The sequence below is a fragment of the Bactrocera dorsalis genome, chromosome 3, assembly GCF_023373825.1.
Source record: "Bactrocera dorsalis isolate Fly_Bdor chromosome 3, ASM2337382v1, whole genome shotgun sequence".
Classification (NCBI taxonomy): domain Eukaryota; kingdom Metazoa; phylum Arthropoda; class Insecta; order Diptera; family Tephritidae; genus Bactrocera; species Bactrocera dorsalis.
In genome coordinates, this window is record NC_064305.1 from 46,812,406 (window position 1) to 46,833,926 (window position 21,521).

General features: G+C 36.3%; 1 protein-coding gene across 3 annotated transcripts in view; it reads left to right on the top strand.

Annotated features, from left to right (window-relative positions):
• LOC105226367 (UDP-N-acetylglucosamine--peptide N-acetylglucosaminyltransferase 110 kDa subunit) overlaps positions 1-21,521 on the top strand; it is a 162,803-nt gene that overhangs the window by 39,202 nt on the left and 102,080 nt on the right. For all 3 annotated transcript variants that reach the window (XM_049451231.1, XM_049451229.1, XM_049451230.1), the window contains exons 4-5: positions 9,910-10,093; positions 10,150-10,218. In XM_049451231.1, coding sequence (XP_049307188.1) covers positions 9,910-10,093; positions 10,150-10,218 — 253 coding nt within the window. The remainder of the gene's footprint in view (positions 1-9,909; positions 10,094-10,149; positions 10,219-21,521) is intronic.

A 21,521-nucleotide genomic window follows, 5' to 3' on the forward strand; every position in this document is an offset into this window, starting at 1 on the left:
ATCCGGAGACAGCCAGGTAGCTTGATGAATCTTCTTAAGTGCCCTGGAGACGATCAAATAATTGCGTCAAACACTTTAATTGTGTTGGTGTCGTCGGCTCTCGTCGGCTACACGTACGCTACACCGACTTGTTGTCGGCTCTGTTTGATGAAAATCAAAAATTTTTGATATTTCTATTTGACGGACGATAATTTGATCGTCTCCACTCATGTTTGACAAGCATGACTCATTTGCAGTGAAGACTTCAAGCGAAGAGGACATACATACTTGCGGAAAAGTGAAGTGAAGCGAAAAAGAGTGAAGTGAAGAAGAAAAAAGTTAAGTGAAATAAGCGTAAAATTTTAAAATAAATAAAATCAAATCAAATAAATTAAAATAATTAAAGTAAAATCAAATAAAATAAAATAAAATATAATAAAATCAAATCAAATAAATTACAATAATAAAATAATTAAAGTAAAATCAAATAAAATAAAATAAATAAAATAAAATAAATAAAATAAAATAAAATAAAATAAAATAAAATAAAATCAAAACAAATCAAATAAATTAAAATAATAAAATTTTTCTTTTTTTTTTCATAAGAATTGCAGCACATGCCAATAAAAGATAATCATCATCCGACGATGACATGACGACCGTTCGCTACAAGATCAAAAATAAACTGATGTTTGACGTGTTAATTTGAACGTTTGCGGGCAACACACGATTGAACATCACTAACACATATGCACTGTTTGACGCAATTATTTGATCGTCTCCAGGGCACTTTATGCTGGAATCTAGATCAGCCTCAACCCATTTGGGGATGTTTCCTCGTGGAGGCTCAATTTACCGACCGTAGTGCCAAAGATACCTTCTTTGCCCACCCTGGCGTTGAAGTCGCCAATCACGATTTTTATATCGTGGCGGGGGCATCTCACATACTGTTGTGTTCATGGAAATAGTAGTGCAATCGATCCTAACATTTAAAACGCTGTTCTGACATGTAAGAAGTTGCAAGTTGAAAAAGTGTGAAGTATTTTTGTAGAATGCACTTCTAAGAAACGGTAAACCAGGAAATCCCGTTAACTTTGCGTTACTCGTCTTGTTTGTGACGATATTTTGAACGTTGGTCAAAAATATTATGTTCATTGAAATAGTAGTGCTTGATGCGAATGGTTGATAAGTACAAATAAAAATAAAAATCAGCAAACAGTAAGTGTATTTAAGTAAATTCAACATTTTTTGATTAAATTTATTGACATTGCGGTACTACTTCTATTTTAGTGGGTAGAGCAAAACATTGCTCCGTAGAAAAACGCCAAATAATAATTAAGTTAAGAAATGAGGGAAAGACGTACAAGGAAATCGAAGAAATTATAGGATGCACTGCCACAATGATATATAACGCCATAAATTATGAACACAAAGCTGAAAATCGTAGTGGTAAAAGGAAGACTACAGCCTTAGAGGACAAACGCATTATTCGCTACTCTAAGGCCAAGCCCACAGCGTCCGCAAAAGTAATAAAAAATGAATTAAATTTGTCAATCAGTGCTCTGACAGTTCGCAGACGTTTAATAGAAAATAATTTAAAAGCAAGGAGTCCCAGGAAGGTACCGCTCTTAACTAAAAAACATGTCGCTGCAAGAATTCAATTTGCAAATGAGCACTTAAATTGGCCGCCCGCAAAATGGCGCAACGTGTTATGGACCGATGAAAGCAAAATAGTCTTGTTTGGTGGGACAGGATCCAGAAAATATGTCCGTCGCCCACCAAACACAGAATACCACCCCAGGTACACTACTAAAACGGTTAAGCATGGTGGCCTTAGCATTATGGTGTGGGCGTGCTTTTCGTATAGTGGTGTTGGTCCTATCCATTTGATTGATGGCATCATGGACCGAGTAGTATACGTAAATATACTAAGAGACGTTATGTTACCATTTGCTAGCTGGGAAATGCCGATAAAATGGACGTTTCAACAGGACAACGACCCAAAACATACTCTCATCCGAGGCTGTTTACGCTTTTGATATACTATATATATAAATTTTTCAGTTTGGTTATTTTACCAAAATATTCAAAGAATTGTGGTTTTTTTCTATAATTGTTTTATTGAATTTTAAACATCTAAGTTGCCTCTCGAAATGTATTAAAATAATAATACACACATATATTCAAAAAAAAAAAATCACCTAGTAAAAATATATTTTTGCGGTATGGCATTATTAAGGGGGTATTCTCATGTAATCACTTCGAAAAATCGTTTTTTTTATATTTTGACAGTAGAACCTATTGAAAACATGCTGTGAAAAATTCAGACCGAAATTCATAGCATTTGATAAGTTACAGCTCATAGTCGCCGACGTGTCGTAAGCGACTGTCTACCAGGCGCCATGACAAGTCTGCAGCTGCTACGTTTCTCAACGCATTTTTCTCGAATCACTATTTTCTGAAATTGTCATGGTCCTAAAAAAAAAGTATTCAACCGATTGCTTTAAAATTTACATATTCTACTTCTACTCATTTATAGTTATCGTCCCTACCAGAATTGTTTATTTTCGAAAATATTTTCACATTTTTTTTAACGATTTTTAACGAAAAAAACGACGATAGCCGCTATCACCATGACCAGTGAACTACTTTTTTTTGTTGGGGACTACTTTGATTTAAAAAATATATATATTAAAAATGTAAAAAATGAAAAAAAAAAAAATTTTTGTACATTTCAAAATACAAATAAAAATATATTAAAAAATTAAAATGATTGAATTTTGTTGTCGCATAAAAATTGGTAAAATGTATGCGTTCACATGAGAGTACCCCCTTAATTGAGAGTGGCTAAGCACACAAATAGAATACAAGCGCTAATATGTATGTAGGTGTGTGCTGAGCGCTCATTTGTGCATATGTGTTTGAAAACCAGTGGTTCATAAACTGAAGTTATTATAATTTAAATATACAGAAATGTGATCAGCGCGTGAAAACATTATCCAAAATTTAAAAAGAAAAATTAATTCATTAATTTGGAAATAGCTGGAACTTTAACCAAAGAACGTCTTCCGAAATATTTATTATACTTTGTATTGTTTGTCTTTTTATAAATGTATGATAGTTATTACGAAACTTAAAGTTTTAAGGCAATTTTACGATTGTTACCCACAGTGCAACTTTCCATATATGCACGCGTTCTTATTTGTAAACATGGAGTGGTAAAATACGTTGCTCTCACTTCCCTCTTCATGTTTGCTCGGGATGACCCCTCATCCAGCCCTCAAAATGTGCACGCGTCCCCGAACGGTGTAAGATGCCACTGAAGGCTAATATGCCCACCTCTGCACTACGTGACCAAAACTTAAACAAGTAAGGAAGGGCTAAGTTCGAGTGTCATCGAACACTTAACACTCTTTCAACTTGCAAAGATTAAAACTGGGAACTGGGAATACCTTCAGGTACATAATGTTGGTTAGTTAGTTGCCTAGGGGAAATTTTCAACTGACTTTACCCATTTTAGGCTCAAAAATGTATTGTTAGAAGTAAAACACGCTCTCAAAGTTTCATCAATATTACTCACACATTGGCCGATATAAGCACATAAAGTCATCGGAAATCTTTGAATTAGGTATATGGGGGGAAGTATTTGCGGCATTCAAGTCTCTTTTTATACACACACATACTCTGATCACGTAAATTTCAATTATATATCTCACACTCTGACTGATATTTTCGGTAAACTCTCACACCATCTGGGTGGTGAAATTTAATCTTTTGAGGTATTTGTTATTGATTTGTTGCGCTTTTATGTAGTAGTTTTAAACAGTACCATTATATTGGGAGTGGGCGGGGTTATCATCCAATTTGAGCTCGTATCATATTTGCCTTACCCGAATTTGGTGGTTGTATCTTTAGTGGTTTAAGAGAAATAAACATTAAATCTATTAAAGGAGGGCCACGGCCACATTTTCAAGATGTTTAGCCCAAAAGAATATTTTGCTACTGCGATTCTCTGTGCAAAATTACAGTTCTATATCTTAATTTAGTGCTTAGTTATGGCACGTTATAGGTTTTCGTTTAATGGCGTTTTGTGGGTGTAGCAGTATTAAGCCCATCTACGAACTCGTTTTGCCAAGGAACACGTGTGCCAAGTTTTATTATAATATCTCAATTATTACTCAAGTTACATCTTGAACAGACAGATAGACAGGCAGACATCCAGATTTCAATTCGTCTCGTCATCATGATTATTAATATGTATAGAACTCTATATCTATGTCGATTAGCTTTAGGTGATTCAAACAATCGTTATAACGGGTGATTTTTTTGAGGTTAGGATTTTCATGCATTAGTATTTGACAGATCACGTGGGATTTCAGACATGGTGTCAAAGAGAAAGATGCTCAGTATGCTTTGACATTTCATCATGAATAGACTTACTAACGAGCAACGCTTGCAAATCATTGAATTTTATTACCAAAATCAGTGTTCGGTTCGAAATGTGTTTCGCGCGCGTGTTTTGTTCAGCGATGAGGCTCATTTCTGGTTGAATGGCTACGTAAATAGGCAAAATTGCCGCATTTGGGGTGAAGAGCAACCAGAAGCCGTTCAAGAACTGCCCATGCATCCCGAAAAATGCACTGTTTGGTGTGGTTTGTACGCTGGTGGAATCATTGGACCGTATTTTTTCAAAGATGCTGTTGGACGCAACGTTACGGTGAATGGCGATCGCTATCGTTCGATGCTAACAAACTTTTTGTTGCCAAAAATGGAAGAACTGAACTTGGTTGACATGTGGTTTCAACAAGATGGCGCTACATGCCACACAGCTCGCGATTCTATGGCCATTTTGAGGGAAAACTTCGGACAACAATTCATCTCAAGAAATGGACCCGTAAGTTGGCCACCAAGATCATGCGATTTAACGCCTTTAGACTATTTTTTGTGGGGCTACGTCAAGTCTAAAGTCTACAGAAATAAGCCAGCAACTATTCCAGCTTTGGAAGACAACATTTCCGAAGAAATTCGGGCTATTCCGGCCGAAATGCTCGAAAAAGTTGCCCAAAATTGGACTTTCCGAATGGACCACCTAAGACGCAGCCGCGGTCAACATTTAAATGAAATTATCTTCAAAAAGTAAATGTCATGAACCAATCTAACGTTTCAAATAAAGAACCGATGAGATTTTGCAAATTTTATGCGTTTTTTTTTAAAAAAAAGTTATCAAGCTCTTAAAAAATCACCCTATATTAACAAAACTATTGCTATAATTGAGAAATATCAAGTGCCACTACAATCGGGTCTACGTAATCGGAGCGGTCACGGATCTTTATCCGTCAAAGCACTGTCAAACCGGTATAATTTCTGTAAATTACTTCAGGAATATTTTCTGTCGCAAAAAAAAACATCAACAAAATATTCCACTTTTAAATTTTTCCAGACTAAGTTTCGGATATTTTCTACAAATGTACAATATCATATGTGCATCCGCGTCCAATGCTGTGACAAATTGGTTTATCATTCCTAACTAAAAATTATACATTATACATTTTCTTAGCGAAATCATCCTTTCTTACGAATTACTTTTGAAATGAAAGCGAAATTGTCATTGAGTAAAACAAGAAATTAGTATTTTTCTTTTTGATTTATTTCGACGCTTGAGATCTGTTAAAGCCTTAAAATCTTCCGTATAGATTCAGTAAGAAGCTTCCGTTAGATTATATACTCAAGAATAACTCCTTACAAATATTCAAAATATTTTTAAGATCATAGTCATTATAGTGTCGGGGTAACTCTACTGATTTAGTCTTAACCTTAAACATTAAACGCCTTTTCTGGTATGCATTTTTTTGATATTATTGTTTGTCATGAAATTCTACTTACTGAAATTGGCTCTAGTTTTTTGTTTCTAAAAAATAATTAATGTTTTTTCATTAGAAAAACCGAAATTTAAAAAGAATATTTTTAAATACAAACCAGAAAATCATTTTCCCTCCACTTCATCATCAATACATAGTATAAAAGAAAGTCGCTTTTTCTGTCCCTACGTCCCTTTGTATGCTTAAATTTTTAAAACTACGCAACGGATTTTGATGCGGTTTTTTAATAGATAAAGCGATTGAAGAGGAAAGTTTATATGTATAATAAAATCCATTAATTAGTGGAGAGATACTGTTATTTTTGAGTTATTTATCAAAATAATGTACAACACCGGCCCGTGTTGGTGGTGCGTGCCTATAAATAGCGCACCGGAAGCCGCGGTTCTTCCTATAGCACTTTGAATTTAGCAGCTATCGGACGCGTTTTTTATCGGAGCTCTCTTGCGAGGAATATTTGAAGGGAAACGATGAAGTATATGCATACTATTTCAAACTGATCCTTTCAAAAAATTATACAATTGCTAAATATTTGGAATAGTATAATAGAACTGCGACCAAATACAAAATGCAATGGATTATAACTGCCTCAGTAATCAGTCTATGAATATTATACCCAAAAGACTGATGTCATAACATTGCCAGCCGACTTTTTCGTGCTTCCGCGCTTGAAGACCGGTTCATCATGTGCAGTCCACTATAACGTCTGTCGATTGGACTCCAGTGTGAAATGATGGAGGCGTATTTCTATTGTCACACACTAACGTAAAAATTCGGGTTTCTCTAGTTAATAAATTATTTTAAAACAATTAATCGTAAAAGTATTCAATCCAAAATATTCAAAAACTGACCGAATTTCGGGGTGTTTAAATTAGTTAAGCTTCCCCCCACTCTACCCGGGGAAAAACTGGCGCACCCTAACACGTCACACCGCACTTGAGAACATCACCACACCCAGCAAGCGGTCACCACACGACGACATCGCATGCAACTAAATCAATAAAAAGGAATTGGATAATCGCTTACCGCAGAATTCGCACGTTAACCCATCTTTACCCATCGTTGCGCAAGCGCAACATTTCGAATTTGTTTTTTTTTTTATTTCTAAAATAAGGAAATAAATCTATGAAATGTAAGCCAGTCTCAAAAAGAAGAACTAACAGATAGACAACATTTTTTTTTATGGCTTTTCAAATACAAATGCATTTTATTTTTATCATTCAAAAACTGCTAATTGAGTCATCTCGGGATCGATATATTCATCCAATCATAAAAAATATTAATTTAAATAAACCTTTACTTTTTACACTGTACAAAGCTTTAACAATATCTTCTTTGTGATATAAACCCTTTTGGTGGACAAAACTACCTACACGTGTTGTTTATCTTACATTTCTAGGAAACGTTGCGTTTACGCAACCTTGGGAATAACAATAGTCTGTTGTTATTGTTACTCAGCATGCCATTCGTGTTAGAAATGTATTGTCAATAATGGGTTCTCGCTATTCAAGGAGTAGTTCTGTTTTGTTTTTATTATTCAGTTGGTTCTAGAACGTTGAGCTAATAACATAGATAACTTGATACGAGACTCTTTGGTTCGAGAGAGAGCTGTCAAAACTATGCTAATAGTATCACATAGTAATTTCTAAAAAACGTTAAGTGAGTGTATACAAATCAGTAAATAATAAGGCGAAATATTATGGCTTGGCAGCGATTACTATCTTCTCAAGAAATTCTGAGTACCTTAGAAGAGGAAGAGGATTTACAAGATGCCACTCAAATCGATGCCGTGTACATCCCCCCGACGGTTGACAATCTTACAGACGAGGAAGGCCTAGATGTTGACGCGCTAGGTGATTTTGACAATATTGTGTCCACTGATATCGCTGGAACATATGAAATACACACCGATTTACCCTTAGAGCCTGAAAACACGCAAGGTGAGCTCGGTCCTTCAACATCGAAGAAGCCAAGACTGTCAAAGAAGTCCCCAAAATGTGTTCCAGACTGGAAAAAAAAAAACATCCGACCTATATGAATTGTCCTACAAGTGATGAAACAGTAATGACACAAAATATTGAAGAACGTGTAGGTGGAAAAACACCTTTGGAAGTATTTTCACTATTTTTTAGTGATGAAATTTGGGAACAGATTGTATGTTTCTCGGAAAAATATGCTCGTGACCATAACCGTCATTTATTTATCCTCACGGTAGCAGAACTCAAAAGATTTTTTGGTATATTATTATTGTCTGGCTATCATTCTTTACCAGCAACGAAATTGTACTGGTCAAAAGATGAAGACAAAAATGTATCAATTGTAAGAAATTGTATGAGTCGGAACAAATTTTACTCTATAAAGGAAAACATTCATCTATGTGATAATGCGGATCTGGATAAAAATGATAAATTCGCTAAATTGCGTCCTATTTTCGATGTAATGAATCAAAAGAATATGCAGTTTGGGATATTCTCACACAACTTGTCAATTGACGAAGAAATGGTGCCGTATTTTGGACGTCATAGTTGCAAGATGTTCATCAAAGGAAAGCCTGTAAGATTTGGTTTCAAGATATGGTGCTTGTGTAGTTCAAATGGTTATCTGTATCGGTTTATTCCATATGGCGGAAAGGATAGTAACGACAATAGAAATGATTTAGGTCTAGGAGAAAAAACTGTTCTGGACCTATTGTCTGTCATTGAAGATCCTCGCAAACATCGCATTTTTTTTGATAATTTCTTTTCTTCGCACAAATTATTTTGCATTCTGAAAGAGAAAGGCTATTTTGCCACTGGTACTATTCGAGAAAATAGAACAATGAATAAAACCATGATAAATACGAAAACTCTTCAGCTTTGACCAAAAACATGAAGTATTATTAGTTCGATGGAATGACAATTCTGTGGTGACTGTGGCTACTAACAACGCAAAAATCGAACCATTGGTTACGGCAAAACGTTACGATAGAAAAATAAAAAAAATGGTGAATGTGCCACAGCCCCAGGTTATAGCAGATTATAATAAAAATATGGGAGGCGTCGATCTGCATGATAATGGAATTGCCAATTATAGGATTCGAGTAAGAGGGAAAAAGTGGTGGTGGCCACTGTTCATCAATTTGATAGATAGTGTTTTAGTAAACTCGTGGAAGATTTACAATCTGGCAAATGAGCGATCTATGACTCAATTAGAATTTAAATCTTACGTTGCTGTTAGTTTGATGAAAACCGAAGAAGCCCAACTTACAGATAATTCTCACTTTTTGGGTAATTCAAATAGAAATTTAGGAAGACCATCCAAAAACGCATTACCTTCCAATATTCGCTTCGATAATATTGGTCATGTCATAGAAGAGCACGAAAATAAACGTCGAAGAAGATGCAGACAGTGTAAAAGTACAACAATTTATATGTGTAAAAAATGTCAAATACATCTTCATGCTGATTGTTTTAAAATATTTCACTCACGCTATTCGCTATAGTATTAGCGTAAGTGAAATATTTTAAATGTATTTTTATGACTTGCTTGTATAATATAAGTTCAGTAATCCCAACGTTGCGTAGGTGCAACATTTCACGGAATGAAAAATAATTAACCAATATTTTTTTTTTTAATAATTTTCTCTTTTTTTATGTATTTTTAAACGTAAGAAACAATAAAACCATAAAATATGCATTTATTTTTACCCTTGGGAAATAATCGGTTAACATCCGTCTACAAGACATTCGATCCTAACCGGCGCCACGTCAATATCTTCTACAATCACTCAACGGTCCGGTTTGCGAATTATATTCACCCGCTCCGTACACTCTTCTTTCAAATATAACGTTATATTTTTTATACGCATTAAATAAACAATAGTGCTAAAATTATTGTACATTTAAAATATATGAGCATTTTTATTTAACGATCGTGAAAGTGGTATGTTCGTTTGTTTGGGCAGCAAAGTAAACACCGGGCTTAGTTATAATAACTTGGTGTAAAAATACTTAGTTTTATTCTTTGCCGACTAAATGTATAACATTTTAATTTATAAACTCTAACTTTTTTTTAGCAACTTAGGAAATGTGTATAAAGAGCGCGGTCAGCTACCCGAAGCGTTAGAAAATTATAGACGAGCCGTTAGGTTAAAGCCTGATTTTATTGATGGATATATAAACTTAGCAGCTGCGTTGGTTGCGGCACGTGACATGGAATCTGCAGTTCAGGCTTACATTACAGCATTGCAATACAATCCAGTAAGTGAAATAATACATTCAAATTATAAATATAATAAATATAATGTTTTTTTAAGGATCTTTATTGTGTACGCAGCGATTTAGGAAATTTGCTGAAAGCACTGGGCAGATTGGAGGAAGCCAAGGTAAATTTAGCTAAATGTTAACTTAAATTAAAGATTTTAGCTATATACACTTCGTTTTATAGAGCTCATTCTGACATAGTCACTTTGCACTATTTCTTTCTCCCAATAACGTGCCGACCATTGGTTTCAAACAGGTTTGGCAGAATTGTTTTATCGCTTTAGACAAGTGACGTGATACACGAAATAAAAAGTGATTTTTTTATTATTCGATCACCCAGGTTACTGAGTGCGTTCGTAAACAAAAAACAGTAACATCTAAAATACTCGACATAGCTGCAGAGTCATATATCTTCTTCTTCTTTACTGGCGTAGACACCGCTTACGCGATTATAGCCTAGTCAACAACAGCGCGCCAGTCGTTTCTTCTCTTCGCTACGTGGCGCCAATTGGATATTCCAAGCGAAGCCAGGTCCTTCTCCACTTGGTCCATCCAACGGAGTGGAGGTCTTCCTCTGCTTCCCGCGGCGGGTACTGCGTTGAATACTTTCAGAGCTGGAGTGTTTTCATCCATCCGGACAACATGACCTAGCCAGCGTAGCCGCTGTCTTTTAATTCGCTGAACTATGTCAATGTCGTCGTATATCTCGTACAGCTCATCGTTCCATCGAATGCGATATTCGCCGTGGCCAATGCGCAAAGGACCATAAATCTTTCGCAGAACTTTTCTCTCGAAAACTCGCAACGTCGACTCATCGGTTGTTGCCATCGTCCAAGCCTCTGCACCATATAGCAGGACGGGAATTATGAGCGTCTTGTAGAGTTGGCAAGAGTAATCCTGCGTTGGATTTCTAGGCTGACATTGTTGGTGGTGTTAATGCTGGTTCCTAAATAGACGAAATTATCTACAACTTCAAAGTTATGACTGTCAACAGTGACGTGAGAGCTAAGTCGCGGGTGCGACGACTGTTTGTTTGATGACAGGAGATATTTCGTCTTGCCCTCGTTCACTGCCAGACCCATTTGCGTTGCTTCCTTGTTCAGTCTGGTGAAAGCAGAACTAACAGCGCGGTGTTGAGGCCAATGATATCAATATCATCGGCATACGCCAGCAGCTGTACACTCTTATAAAAGATTGTACCTGCTCGATTAAGTTCTGCAGCTCGAATAATTTTCTCCAGCAGCAGATTGAAGAAGTCGCACGATAGGGAATCGCCTTGTCTGAAACCTCGTTTGGTATCGAACGGCTCGGAGAGGTCCTTCCCGATCCTGAGGGAGCTTTTGGTGCTGCTCAACGTCAGTTTATACAGCCGTATTAGTTTTGCGGGGATACCAAATTCAGACATCGCGTCATAAAGGCAGCTCCTTTTCGTGCTGTCGAAAGCAGCTTTGAAATCGACGAAGAGGTGGTGCTTGTCGATTTTCCTTCCACGGGTCTTTTCCAAGATTTGGCGCATGGTGAATATCTGGTCGGTTGTTGATTTACCAGGTCTGAAGCCACACTGATAAGGTCCAATCAGTTTGTTGACGGTGGGCTTTAATCTTTCACACAATACGCTCGACAGAACCTTATATGCGATGTTGAGGAGGCTCATCCCACGGTAGTTGGCGCAGATTGTGGGGTCTCCTTTTTTATGGATTGGGCAGAGCACACTTAGATTCCAATTGTCCGACCATGCGCATGCTTTCGTCCGACCATATTTTACAAAGAAGTTGATGCATGCTCCTTATCAGTTCTTCGCCGCCGTGTTTGAATAGCTCGGCCGGCAATCCATCGGCCCCTGCCGCTTTGTTGTTTTTCAGGCGGGCAATTGCTATTCGAACTTCTTCATGATCGGGCAATGGAACGTCTGCTCCATCGTCATCGATTGGGGAATCGGGTTCGCCTTCTCCCGGTGTTGTGCTATCACTGCCATTCAGCAGGTTGGAGAAGTGTTTCCTCCATAATTTAAGTATGCTCTGGGCATCTTCAACTCTCGGTATCTATCCCATCCCGCACGTGTTGTGGTCGATCGTAACGTTGCGAGGTAGGCAGCCTGTTTTCTCTCCGCTGCGACACGGCACTCCTCGTCGTACCAGCTGTTCTTTTGCACTCTCCGAAAACCAATGGTTTCGGTTGCAGCTGTACGTAAGGAGTTTGAAATGCCGTCCCACAGTTCCCTTATACCGAGTTGGTGACGAGTGCTCTCAGAGAGCAGGAGTGCAAGCCGAGTAGAGAATCGTTCGGCTGTCTGTTGTGATTGCAGCTTCTCGACGTCGAACCTTCCTTGTGTTTGTTGGCGTGCGTTTTTTGGTAGCTTGATGTATCTTCTTATGCTGGAATCTAGTACTACAGAGAGTCATATATATGGGTCTATAAATAATCAGCCGAGTGGAATTCTGGGTGACTGTTCATCCGACCGTCCGTCTGTCTGCGAAAGGAATAACTTAAGTATAAATTACTATAACTTAGCTCAAAATTAAAAAGTGTAATTTGCCCTGTGCCAAATTTTAGTAACGAGACGTAGATGCGGATAAAAATTTTTCAAAAAGTGAGTATAATTCTATCTATAATAGGTTTAACGTACATGCCTTACTAGAGCTAAGTATATCGACTAAATTTACTGAGAATGAATTTTTTACCACCACGCTGTAAAACCAGTTAAATCTTCGACAACCAAGTCCATTCTTTATAAAACGGTTAGTAATGTAGAAAACTACTAAAATACTGATAACTAGGTCGCATTTATTATTCGTCGGAGATAATTAATTTTACGGCTCACAGATGGATTTTAAGTAATTAAACGAAGCGATGTAAAGGCGTATATCGCGGATATATTATATACAATATTATATATTTTATAGAGGTCGAATTTATGCCGTATGTTGGACGATATGTGAGTTTGTATCTCTGTATTAAAAATGTGTTAACAAAACAAAGAACTATATTTCTAATGATGTATTTTCAAAACAAATTAGATCAAAATAATTAATGATAGTGGTTTCATCGCCCTATCTTCTTTTCTATACCACGTGTGCCTTTTTTTTTAATTACAGCCTCACAGTGCTCGGGTATTGATTCCACTTTTTCCAATCCAAGTCCAATGAAATATTGCTCCACTGTCACTTTGTTTCAGATGAGCAATTTTTGATGATTTTTACTTTGCAACTTGCAATAATATGCTCAATAGATTTAAGTCCGGGGATCGCTGAAAACCTTGATTTGGTTTTGCTAAAGCTTTGTGAGATAGTGATTTCGCTGTATATTTCGGATCTTCGTCATGTTTAAACATTTAAAATATTCATATATTTTTTGTTAAAAGTCTTCTTCTTTACTCGCGTAGAAACCGCTTACGCGGTTATAGCCAAGTTAGCAACAGCGCACCAGTCGTTTCTTCTTTTTGCAAGATTCCTTCTCCACCTGGTCTTTCTAACGGAGTGGAGGTCTTCCTCGAATACTTTCAGAGCTGGAGTGTTTTCGTCCATTCGGTCTACATAACCTAGCCAGCGTAGCCGCTGTCTTTTAATTCGAATCGAATGCGGCATTCGCTGTGGCCAACGCGCAAAGGACCATAAATCTTTCGCAGAACCTTTCTCTCCAAAACTCGTAACGTCGACTCATCAGATGTTGTCGTTGACAATAGAAGTCTAAATCGTTGACAAAAAAACGTTCTTATCTTAATTCATATTTTCGCTTAAAACCGAAGGGTGTTGGCAATGCGGGAGGGAACAGTCACTTGATATTCAATTTTTTTCAAAATGTCTGATATGGAGAAAAGGTTAGTATGAATTCTTCAATTTGTAAAGGGGATATTAAATTACTATATAAATATATTTATTGTGTTCATTTGATGATATTAGTACAAAAAATTATAACAGATGTTGTCTGAAATTGATGTCCTTTTGTTGGACAGCGAGGAGTGTACGGGCAACTGCAATGCAAAAACACATTTAATCTAATATTTTCTTTTTCGAGAGTCCTTTATTAATGTAATCTCTTTTGAACTCCATATATAAGACACAAATCTTCAAAATTCACAATACTTGTCCGCTAGTATAGGATCATTTAATCCAATAAATCCACATCGCCCATACACACATTATACATTCTTACAACTTGGGATATGTAGTATCTATAACTCCAAAATTCTTGTTTTCTTTATCCCATCACTGAGGTTTGTCTTTATCAATTGGGAAACGTAGATTGAAAATATTTTTCTGCAATTGGTATATTGGGAAGCAGCTGTCTGGTCCAATTTCGATATCTGGAATACATTTGGCGTACAGAACGACTGCGAAGCCAAGCCATTTTTGATTTAAGAGATCTTAAGATCTGTCTTAAACAATTGGTATGTTGAAAAGCAGGTGTCGAATAATTAATAATATTCAATTTTGATATTTGGAATACATTTGGCGTGCAGAACCGCGGCCTACTGTTTTGACCCATTGTTGATCTAAGGGTGTCGTGGATCCTTGATACATAAGGCCATTTCCACATTTTTCACATAGAAAAACACGTCAATATCCCAAGGGCATGGTTTTTCTTTAACGTTCCTCATAAAAAACTCATCAGTAATATACATATTTGCTAAAAGGAGTGGACATTTTCAACCTCACTTATTTCTGTTTGCTTATATGCTATGCCTCTAAAAATTTCCTGCTGAAAACATTTCCGTCTCTTTGCTGTATAAGAAATTCCACCTTTTTTTCGGTTGTGCCTCACTTGCGTCTGGTGTTGGAGAATTGAGAACATTGCGGTTTCGTGCTCCTCTGAAATAGCCTCGTGTTCAACCACATCAACACTTTTAAATTACACTTGGGGTTAATCATCTCATTTTCATCCAAAGCTTCCTCATCAACGTCAGAATCTTGTTCAAACATTGTAAAAATTTTCATCTACAGTAAGAGCTGTCATATTTTTGAAGAGAAGAAGGATATAACTTCGTTATGCTCAGAAGTTGCCAAGCAATTTTTTCATATAACATTTTGAAAAAAAAAGATGAAAATTTTTAATCGGTCCAATACCGGGGTATTGGAAAAATCGCGAAAACCTCGTTTTGTTTATCGTTCTTTCTATTGTACTTTTGTTAGTTTAAAAAATATTGGTTAGTCGAAAAGGTCTTTTCGTATTTTGTCAACAGATTTCGTTGCAGTCGTATATCTCCAGTGCTACCAGTCACATTGCGTGTTATGTGTGTTAGTGTTGGATGGGTAAGATTTTAAGCTTCATTTAACCAAAAGAATTAAATTCGGGGAAGTTGAAAAAAAGTTACAGCTGTTCCAAAATGAGTAAAAATAATGAAAAAATTCGCTATATTTTGAAAATTTTGTATGAAAAACGGAAGAATGCCACGCAAGCCACCAATGAATGTATCAATTCGTGTAGCAAAACAATGGTTCGCTCGCTTCCGTACTGAAAATTTCGAAATTTCGGTTTACACTGGTGGAATAATATCTCTAGCGCAAAAATGGCAAAAAGTGGTCGACCAAAATGATACATATTTGTTTCTTTATTTATTAGTATAAATATAAAAAAATAAGGTGAAGTTTCGTTATTTTTAAGTAAATAGATTTAAATAATAAGTTAAATATTGAATTAAAACTACTAAAATAAATGTGAACAAACGAATTAGTGAAGTGCTAGTGGATATAAAAGTGTAATATTAGTTTTAAATCGAAAAAATACATACTTGAAATACTTTAAACGCAAATAACTCGAAAACTAATGGATTCCTGCGGCTTTCACTATATGTATTCTTGATCTGGAAAGCTCTATCCGACCATACCCATTTTATTCCCGAAATCCCAGGACGGTATTCTAAAGCCCGGTGGAAGGTCGTCCAGAACGTGGCATGTCTTCAACGATCTCTCGATTGTCTTTGAGGGCTTTGTACCACTCGTCAGTTCAATTACAATTTCCGTTTTTGTCACAATGTATGCATCTCTAAATAACGACATGTGTCAGCCATTTAGATCTGTTTGTCTTTAACATTTCTGTTTTTTATAATTACTTATAAATGCTCATTATTAAATTTCATTTGTTGTTGTGTATTAGGTATACATAGATGTGGAGTAATGTATAAATAAGTGATCAGAATGACGAGACAAATCCGTGTTGATATTGCAGATGGACGGAATCGGATCATTGCACAATGAACGAAATCAATCTGGCACGGATTTATTATTAACTTTACAACGATTGGAACAATCCCCAATTTATTTTTTCCTTTTTGTTTAGTTAAAAAAATAAGGGGAGATTTTTGTTGGACAATACGAAAATATTAAAACAAAAATAATAAAATATTTTTTTTTTGGTTTTCAATTTTATACTTTTTATATCTTGATTAATAATTTATGTTTAATAAGGAAATTAAAATTTCGTTTTGCAAACTTTGATGATATTATGGAAAAGCTACTTCAGTATCATATACGGAGTTTTTTTTTTAATTTTGATGCCACTTTTGGATTAGAACCAACAATCGAAACATTGCAAAGTATTGCTTTTCTCACTGTTGTATTATATATGTAGATTTACCTGGCGGCCACCATTAATTTTTTCCATCTTACAGTGTTTTATTGATGTTATCGGCATCATATATTCGCCAATAAACATACATCACCAAATATAATTGAAATAAGACCATAAATAAAAGCAATTTATTTATAATATTAGAATTTAGGGCTATTTTTATTTGTTTGGCCACCTCAGTGTAAATTACTTATTCACAAATATTTTTCCCGAAAAGGTTTTTGTATAGAATAGAGCCAATTAACTAAAACAAATTAAGAAAATATACATACATTCCATGACATTCACGATTAAATAAAATAAAAAAATGTCAAGTTAGTTTGAAGCAATGAAATCATTTTCACAACTAAGGGGAAATATATACACTTCGCATTACGCTATCCCAATAACGAGCCTCCTTACTTGTTGGGATGTCAGGATAATATTACGTATCGAATTTGGTTGAAATTTAAATTATAATTTCCCCATACTTATTTTTCAAAATTTATATGTAACCCTATATGTAACTTGATTATTTTGGGGTGATACAAGCAACCGTTATGAGAATGAGAACAAATCTGAAAATAAAAGCTAACTTTATATTTGGGAGATTAAAAATGTTAATATTTGCTCCAAAAATTTCAGAGCATTTACATACAAACGCAGGTACATAGATAGGTGGGAGTACAGCCCTGCAGTTGAGCCATTTTGATGCACTAGTCGTAGACCTTTTTGTTTTTGCTATCACGTTTCACCTTCTCGTTGTAACCATTTTGTGGTTTCAATGAAGCTACGATCCGATATGCTTTTTGTAGACATTCATTCAAGGTTTAGTACTTAATGGATTCCAAGTGTTTTTTGTCGGATCTGTGATAGACATTCACAGAGAAAGTGGAAAATTGTTTCCATATTCCCTACTTGTTCGCAGCATCGGCAGATGTTGTTGTAGGGCATACCCATTTTGGACGCATGTTCTCCAAATGGTCGACGCCATGTAGCAGTTAGTCTTAGTTTAGTTATATTGCATTTTGTTGTATTTTCCATATGTTATTTGTTAATTGTTGAAATTGTATATTGAGCTCTTTCCTGATCGATCTTAGTGGACTTGGTATTAACTCTGTCTCGGATTCGTTTAGGAAAGCTGCTGCCTTTGCCAACTCGTCTGCTTTTTCGTTACCGAAAATGTTCCTGTGACCGGGAACCCAGATCAAGTCTGGTTGGAGCTTAGTGCTTTCTTGCAGTTGTGGACTATACTGGAATTTGTCATGGGCGAAGACAAGGCCAGAAGCGCCGCGTGGCTATCCGTAAATATAATTGCTTTATGTATATTCTCGTGGTTTTTCAATAGAACTTCGCAGGCTTTTTCTATGCCCAGTACTTCCGCTTGGAAGATGCTAGCCGAGTTCAGTAGAGGTATAGAGAGAGATATGCCTAGATCAGTGGAGAATACCCCCGTGCCTACTTCGCAATCTATTTTGGACCCGCCGGTATAGACTGAGATGGTATCCTCCTCCTCTATTGAGCCGCTTCTCCATTCTCGTCTAGATGGTATTCTCACCTGGAAGTGTCTATTGAAATCAAGCTTTGGGAGAATGTAGTCTGATTTATTAATGGTGAGCTTGTTTAGGATTACACTATGTCCGTAGTTCGGCTGATTCCAATCACCCACCGCAAATGCTGCTGTTTTGTGAATAAAGATGTCCATGGGTAGTTGATGCAGGACCACGTTGAGCGCGTCAGTCGGACATGACCTGATTGCACCAGTAACACCCGCACATGCTGCTCTTTGTATTCCATTTAATTTTTTAATGTTGTATTGTTTGTTTAGCTCTGACCACCATACCATAGCTCCATATGTAATTATAGGTCTTATGACAACCGTATACATCCACATAATTATACTAGGTTTGAGGCCCCAATTCTTGCTGACGATTCTCCTGCAAGTATAGTAGGCTATATATGCTTTGTTTATTCTTTTATCTATATTTATTTTCGAGGACAGTTTGGTGTCAATCTCCACCCCCAAGTATTTAGGTGTGGGGGATAGAGTGAGTGTTGTACAGTTTAGTACCGGAAGTTGAAACTGAGGGATTTTGGTTCTGCTTGTGAATAGCATCAGTTCTGTTTTGTTCGGGTTAACTCCTAGTCCATTGTTCTTAGCCCGTATGTTTAACCTTCGTAGTGATCTTTCCATAATCTCACTGACTGTTGAAACAAACATGCCTGATACCAACAACACTATATCGTCTGCATATACAACTGCTTTCACTCCTTCACCGTTTAGTTAGAGTAGTATTTCGTTCAGCACTACAACTCATAGAAGCGAGGAGAGGACCCTTCCTTGAGGCGTCCCTCTACTCACATAACTTGTTTGTGTTGCAGCGCCGTTTGATGTTATAATACAAGGTCTGTCGCAAAAGAAACAGAACTTTTTAAATATAACTGTTTCTGGTGGCGCCACCTATTGGTGGGTATATGAAATAAAAAGTTTGATCTCTTGTTGACATTTCGTAAAAATTTTAAGACAATTGGATAACTATAATCAGCTTTTGGTCATCGGTCGTAAAATGCATTTTGAACAAAAGCAAATATTAAATTTTTTTTAACTTGGGAAAACGTTTACTGAAACATTTCAAATGATCCCGTAGTAATGTGCATCAGTGGTATAAGCGATTCCATGAAGGTCGTGAGGACCTCTCTGAAACCGAAAAAAGTCGTCTTCAGAAGTCAAAAATAAAGACAATGCTGATTTGTTTTTACGATTCCGAGGGTATTGTACACCGAGAGTTCGTATCGCCTGGCCAAAAGATTAATGCTGTGTTTTGCCTTGGTGTTATGAAGCGTCTTTTGTCACCCATTCGTCGTGCTCGACCACAATACCGTGAGGCAGGGTCCTGGCGCCGGTGTCACCGGTCGACGCTTGTCACTTATTTAAAAAAAAAAAAAAAACTCCATATTAACCATTAATCACTCACCCTACTCACTTGATCTGGCACCCTGTGATTTTTACCTATTTGGAAAACTTCATTTGCCCATGAAAGGACACTGGTTTCAGGGCATTTCAGCTATCCAAAAGGCGACGACCGATATTCTCAAGAGCGAAAAATGGCCTTACACACTCATTTGAAATGCTAATTGACCGGGCTAAACGCTGTATCGAAGCACAAGGAAACTAATTTGAATAAAAAAGTATAACTTTTGAAAAATATTAATTTTTTGTAGTTTTTTTTTTAACAGTCGTGTTTCTTTTGGGACAGACCTTGAATTTCTATTCTCAAGCATCGATAGTATCCATCTGCGCACAGTGTCACCTTATAATTATATGTAGAATTTACTTTTATATTATTAAAGGCTACCTCTATATCAAGAAATGCAGTCATGGTGTATTGTTTGTAATGTAATGATTTTTCAATTACACTTACCACATCGTGAAGGGTAGTTTCGGTTGATCGGTCCTTAAGGGCGGAGGTAGGGTTTTCAAGGTAAAAAAAAAACTTTTTCTTGTGAATTTGTTTCTCACATCTGGATTGAGTAATTTTATTCGGACCTTTTGTACATTATAGAGCACACTTTTGACATTGCAAGGAATTTTTTTCATGCAGAAATATTGAGGCATAAGCCGGTAACAGTGCCCCCAGTTCCCCAGAACGTCTTGAGAAAAAATACTTTGCGGTGTTCACCATAACTCGGCTGGAAATTATCCAAAAATAAAAAATCAAGAAAAATTAGTTAAACTATAATCAAATCTTCCCCTCAACGTTCTCTGATATTTTTTTTTTGCATTCAAAAATTTTTGGCGGCATCTAAAGTGTAAACTGTTATTTTGTGGGTGGAAAACACCCTTAATGAAACAAAAAAATTATTTAATAAACGTTGGGGCCGGTATTTCATATGTTAAAAATGTGTTCAAAGTTTGAAATGAATCGATCAAGTAGTTTTGAAATGACAGTGAACACGGACTTTGAAAAAGTAGTTTTGAGAAAAACGCGTCGGCAGCTGCACTTCTATCCCGACCGCCCTCAGCTGTTAGAGTTAGAGTGTTAAAGGCCAGGAGACTAATAAGACGATAACTCTAAGAATATTACTTCTATCGACTTAAAATTTGAAGGACATATTCTTAAAATGTAAAACAATAAGATAAGAAAAAAAAATCGATTTTTCGAAAGTAAAAACCCTATCCCCCCCCCTTAATGTATGCATGTTGGGATTTCGATAACATATCCGCCATGGTTGTTCTTACATGTGAGTCCATTAGCTTTTCTAGTACCTTCAGCGCAAAGGGTGTGAGGCTTATATGTCTAAAATCCTTAGCGTTATGGTGTGTTCTTCTGCCTGGTTTTGGTAGGAGCACCACTTTAATTATTTTCCAACTTCTTGGGATGTAAGATAGTTGAATGCTTGCTTTGTATATATTTTCACACTTTTGAATCATTGGTTCTTCCAACTTTTGCAGCATTATAAGCATAATCCCGTCTGGACATGCCGCTTTAAAATGTTTAAAACTATTTATGGCATATTTAATTTTCCTTTAGGCCCCTATTATGAGTTGCATTCGATCTTCGACAACGATCGAAAATGCTGGTCGAACGAATTTGCATTTGGTATTACGACGCTCATTCGATGAAGATTGGCGTTATTGTGAATTGCAATCATTTTGAATGTTCACGATAGTATACATCTGTCAGATAAAACTAACAAATATTTTATAAATAAAGAAAATATAAATATAAGTTAAAATAAAATATGACTAGGACTGAGTTGTGGTTTGGCGATTCTTCAGAGGAGGATGAAAGCTTACTGGAATTGGCTAGAAATAGAAAGAAGCTAAGGGACACTTCCAACCCTTTGGAATTGGATTCCGCTACGTAAGTACAATGCT